General features: G+C 43.0%; 1 protein-coding gene across 1 annotated transcript in view; it reads right to left on the bottom strand.

Annotated features, from left to right (window-relative positions):
* Positions 1 to 624: 624 nt before the first annotated feature.
* The window catches only part of JPH4 (junctophilin 4), a 429617-nt gene continuing 424241 nt past the window's right edge, over positions 625 to 6000 (bottom strand). Inside the window, exon 6 of the mRNA XM_078644905.1 lies at positions 625 to 4324. Within this exon, the coding sequence (XP_078501031.1) occupies positions 4244 to 4324 (81 nt within the window). The 3' untranslated portion in view covers positions 625 to 4243. The remainder of the gene's footprint in view (positions 4325 to 6000) is intronic.

Genomic DNA, 6000 nt, shown 5'->3' with positions numbered 1-6000 from the left:
AATATAAATGTGGATAATTTGTAGTGGGTCCAATGGGAGGGAGGGATTTAAGTTTATTACTATTAGAGAAGATGCTTCAATTACAAATGCCAGTAGAAAGACTGAAACTACAATGGGGGAGACATCCGCAGCCCTCTTTCCTAAATATCCATTCACTCTTGGTTTACTTTTCTCCCTTCTCCACACTATACCACAACCTTTGACATTACCCTTTTCTGTACTACTTCCCATTTTCCTGTCAAATTGTGTCGAATTCTGGAGACCACATTAGGGGAATTATGTGCCTTTCGGCAAGCCTAAACTGGTGTATTGTGTCATTTTAAGGAGATCCTATTTAATGCATGCTGTACAGTTTTGGTGACCCAATCTAGAGTGTTGTCCAGTCTTGGAGGCCCAACATCTAAAAAGGACACAGACTGCCAGGAGATAACCAGAAAAGTTTGAACAAAAGTGGCCATGATTTGCCTCAGAAATTATCTGAGGAGTGGATAGATGCTTGAGATTAACCTTAAACTATTACAAGAGAGCGGACAACATTGAGGTTGGGAACAGAGTGATGGGGAATCTATAGCTGTGAAAGGGAACTAGTCAGACACCAATAAGACACTAGGCCATATTCTGTAAAGACACTTTATTAGGAAAATTCAAAGGTACCCCTGACAGAAACAGGAAATAAAAAGTCAATCTGCTGTTATTAATTGTCCTCATGCCTTATGTTACCTCAGTCCTCTGCCAACTTACTTGCTCCTGACACTTTTGCTTCCACTCTCTCTCTTCCCTCTCTGTCCACTGTGTTCTCTCCTTTTCCGTTTGCTAGCAGCTTCTACCTTTTGCCAGTTTACTCTCTCATCTGCGCGCTCCACCTTCCAATCCTTTCCACCTATGCATATCTCTCGTATGCCTGTTCTCTGCTCTCCCCTATGTCCACTGCTACTCTTCTCTGCCTGTCCTCTTCACTCTACATACTCTCTCTTCTCTCCTATGCCTGCTCGCTCGCCTCTGCCTGTTTGCTTACTTCTGGTTTCTGGCCAGTCTAGCTTCGGTCTCCTCTCTCCTCCTCTTTCTGCCTACTCACAACTATCTCTCTCTCCACTGACCACGCTTTACTGCTCTTACTTCCCCCTCTGTCTGCTCTCATCTCTTTGCTCACTCTATCTTCTCTATGTTCTGCTCCCTCTGCCTCATCTTACTTCTACCCTTGCTGGTCTCATCTGTCCTCTGCACTTCCAGTCTGTTCCCTCTCCTCACAGACTGTTGAATTTACTCACCACCTTGACTTTCTCCAATCAATCTCAATTCTCCCCCTCCCCCTTCATCTCTCTACCTTCACATCACCCCTCTCCCCACAGCTTTCAGCACTGTATATCTTCCTCAATATTATACCAATTCTCATCTCCGTCTAGTACTCTGCTCTATCTCACACCATGTGCCTTATTCCACCACTCTACTTCTTTTCACATTTTACCATGTCTCCCTGTGTTTCCTGTTTTGTCAGTGTGTGGTTCACATCTTTTTGATGGGAGACACCAGGCTCTCCCCTCACAAGCCAATACATGCAGATCACAAACAAATTTCAGCCAGTTTTTTTAAAAACTTTTTTACGATTACTTAAGAATTTAAACCATTCAAAATCCATTTTTTAAATATTTTAGAGTATTTTTAAACATTTTTTTAAAATAATTTTTCTTAGAAAAAATGCATTTATTTTCAACGCAAGCCTTTGAGACGCAGCAGTTAAGAAACCAAAAGCAAATTAGTTTTTTTTGTAAATTCACAAGAGACAAAGGTAAGAATTCATATCATAAACCATCAATCAAATCAGGAAAAGTGGAAAAACACAAAATAATCAAGAATTTAGTTGTTTTCCGCGTGAAACATACACAGAACATTCCAGAAGTCAAGAGTTTTTTGCTTGGATTTGAGGATGTCATGTCATGCGGGGGAAGTGGGTGCAGACAAGGATATTGGGGAGATCCCAGCCGCTGACTGTGGTGTGGGTGCAGGGTGTGCAAGCGCTTATAATGGGGGAGTGAAATTGGACAATAATTAGAGAAATTTAGATGTCAATTAAATATTTTCCCCTTAGTTATGGGATATATTTTCTTCTAGGACATGAAGGATTAATCATGTGCTACTATATTTACTGTCTCGTATAGCAATAGTACCGTCTGAGTGGAAAATATCTTCTGTAATAAAGAACTCATCTTCCAATAGATTATTTTCTACTAGAATAAACAATTTATATTTTAATAGAATAACTATTATTGTATTCTAATATAAGTATTTTCTCTATGAATAAAAGGCTCCTCTCTCAGGCACATCCATAGTTTTGTTTTTTCAATAAGATTCCTGCCCCGAGGGAATTCATATTTTCCCCTAATGTAAAAGTATTGATTGGCAATAACCATTTTCCCTTGTAGCATAGATTCCAATAGATTTAATAACATAGGCATGAAAAAGTATTCAGATTCTGTAAAAATAGGATATTGAAGGATAAGTGAAAGGTGTTCACATGCATTCTATATAACATTTTTAGAAATAGTGAATCCCATCTGTCTCCAGGTGATTGAACTGTATCTAGGAATAAAAGCTTCATCCTCCAGTAGCTGTCATAAACAACCTGGAGTGTAAGCAAGGGGGTTGTGAGTTATGGTCAGCCTGACTTTTGCTGGCCCTATTTTACTTCAAGGGAATGGAATGTCCTACTTTGCACATAAAAATGGCAATAATTTGATAGACCATGGTCTACAAATAGGCACCGTTTCTTTTTGTATTTGAACATGAACAGTGTGAGTAAGTGTGGGTGGCATTGGCAAGCAGATGCCTGTGGGGAAAAGAATGTGGCAGAAATAGAACCAAGGGTGTGCATTTCCTGGTAAAAAAAAAAAACCAAGCACGCTACCGATCAATTTACAGTGCACCACCGATATAGGCCTCGATAACCATGATGGCCAACGTAAGATGGTGGCGTTTAATAAGGTAATACCAGAGGTTCCACCTCCATCACACAAGTTCCCCAATGGAGGTCACTTCAGCGGCTGGGATAGTCCCTGACGAGTTTCCGCTTACATTACCAGGCAATCATAGGCAGCATTTCATTCCAGGGTCTTTAGGGTGGAAAGAGGGTGGAGGTGATAAGGGAAAATACGTTCCCCTTGGTGATATTTTTTGAGTTTCAGTTGTTTTTCATAGTTTGAGTCCTTCGCTGTCCTCTTCGTTCCACTGAAGGCATGTTAAATTGCAGCATTCTCCACGCAAATCGCAGGAAGGCGCTATAACCACCATCTGATGTGCTCAGTCTGCAGGAAGTTGGGAAAGGGTCAGAAAGGAATATGAAAGGGGGCAGAGAATGAAAGGGGGTGTAAAGTAAGGAAAGTCTTAAAGGCCACAGATTGGGGGCTGAAGACAGATAGGGGGTCGAAAGAGGGGCACTTTCGGTCAAGGGGGTGGGGGTGTAAGGAGTGAGTTCTACCTCATTTGCATCAGAATTTGCACTTGGGAATATTGGGAGGTTACGTAAAATTGTTGGTAGGGGAGGAAGAGTTCACCAACACCCAAAAAAGCCAGTAGGTCTGTGCAACGTCAGGTCTCACCCAGCTACCACACTAAACAAATGGGCACATCCTGCTGTCGTGATCATGATAATATCCCTTCAAACAATTCCCTCCACCCAAGTGAAACTGCCCCTACCCATCCGTTCTGGTGAAAGCATTCCATCCTGTTGTGCTACCTCACCCTTAACAGACACCTGCCATTCTACCCCACCTTGTGAGCAGTTTCTGCTGTTAGTGCACCTAAACTTGGTGAGGGGACCAATGATGTCAGCAGTCAAATCGGATTAGAATACCCTGAGCTGCCTGCATCTCATTCTGGTGAAAGCAGCCCTTTCCCTCAATGTCGCCTGCCTTCATGAGAGTTCCCACGGCTGTACCACCCTGGTGACAGCAACCCCACCATACTCAGTAGGCTTTGCCGGGGACATGGACCGAGATATTATTACCTGGAGCCCCCCTCCCCTACCTTCCTCCAGTGTTAATGCCTAACAGAACATTATTTTTAAAAAAAGGAAAAAATCCCCAAATATATCAGGGTTTTTTCACATTCCAGAGATCAAAATCTCTGATAAAGAGCCCTTCATATGTAAACAGTCTAGAGTAGAGAGAGGGGCAGGGGAAAGGGAAAGAGAGGGGGAAAGGTTGGAGAGAGGTTTAAGAGGGGAAGAGAAGGTGTTGTCTTCCTCACATCAAGTCAGAAAGTGGGAGAAGAGGCAGGTTAGGCCGATGTTGACGAACAGCACAGCAGCAACCACCAGGGGACTGGCCACCTGCAAGAGAGGAGAGAGAAGATGAGAAAGCAGAAAGATACATTGTTATAGTTTGTCTATGAAATGTCCAAGTGCTAATCTCTGCTGGTCCCAACAAAAATGAGACAGAACACAGCGGAAAAGAAAATAATAAAAACTATACATTTCTCCAACTCTGTATGAACTATCGTTCAAAGAGTAGCTTAAATATGTTTTGGATTTTCGGTCATTTTGTTTTCAAATACGAGCATATTAAAATCCGTCTACACTATACAAGTTGAGTTCGACCTTCACTATAGTCAATTCTTCTGTTATCTGCAATTCTTACATGCCCTGGCCCCCCTGCAACATGGGACTGGAGAACTCATCCAAATTTCACCCCCTGAAAGCAAAATTGCTAGAGGGGGCTTTGGGGGACCACAGAGTATCACCATTATACTGCACAATAATACACCATACTCCTGACACATTCGGGGCCCTCCGCCCAGCCTGGACGAGGGCTGCCCTGTGACACAGAACATGGGACATGGATTCAACAGCCTCCCCTGACTACTTTTGTTGCCTAACCCCTTGTGGGGACTTACTCCATACAACCTGGAGCTGCCCCAAGATAGCCCCTTCTGGAACCAGGTGATCTCATGCCTAAGTGGGGGTTCAGGGATGGCACGGACCACTGAATCCCAAACTCACCATCATACACAACCATGGGCTGGAATAAACACAAACTATCACTCCTCTGGCTGAACTCACAGTGGTCAAGCGAGACATTGCCCGTAACCGAGGACATTTAATTGGCTGGGGAATGGATTTTTGTATGAGCATGTGATGGGCAGTCTACGAAGCTTGAGGATGGCCCAAGAAATACATTACAATATGGAGACCATGGGCAGACTATCGAGGGATCACAATTACTCATAACGATTTCCTTGACATGGAGATACACACATATAAGGGACAACCACCTCAGCTAAGTCTTACTAACTGGAGGTAGGACGCGCACTGTGAAACACATACTGGACATACAGGGTATGGGGACACAGTGGAGATATGCGGAGGTGCATCTACATTTCTATGATTTCCGTTCTTCTTTTGTTTATGCTTACTGTAGCGACATCTATTATGACTGCTACTGAAATTCAAAACTCAATAAAATGTGTTATATAAAATATGAGCATATTGGTTTCTCAGAAAACATTTTTCTATAAAATATGCAGTTTCTGTTTTGGGTTAACACACTCAGAAGTCGTCTTGTCCTTGAAAAGTGAGCCTCTTGAATATGAATAGCGTAGACCCTCTGAATTAGGCACTGTGCTGGGCTGCAATTCAGAGAGCTACTTTCAGGGCACTGGCAAGCTACCAGTAGCGCCTGAGCTGCCTGTCTGGAGACCCCTGTTCTAGACACAGACATAACAACCCATGAAACTGGTGGGGAAATCTCACACAACGTTGAGCATAACTTTTGGATGAGACCCGAGTACATCTTTATCTTAGTAAAATACACATCATTTTTAAGGCCAATGAAATAATGCGATATGTGGCCAGTACATATTCCCTTTCATTACACTTGCCACCACTTGCCCCATATTTCACAAATTTCCCCCTACCCCCAAAGAAATCCAGCGGCTGACACACAAAGCCTTGCACACAGGGAAACCAGAATACCTGGCCTTTAAACTCAAGAAAGCCGGCCAGACAAG

The sequence above is a fragment of the Lissotriton helveticus genome, chromosome 5_1 (genome assembly GCF_964261635.1).
Source record: "Lissotriton helveticus chromosome 5_1, aLisHel1.1, whole genome shotgun sequence".
Taxonomy (NCBI): domain Eukaryota; kingdom Metazoa; phylum Chordata; class Amphibia; order Caudata; family Salamandridae; genus Lissotriton; species Lissotriton helveticus.
The sequence above is the reverse complement of the archived record's forward strand: the minus strand, read 5'-3'. Positions and strand labels throughout refer to the sequence as shown.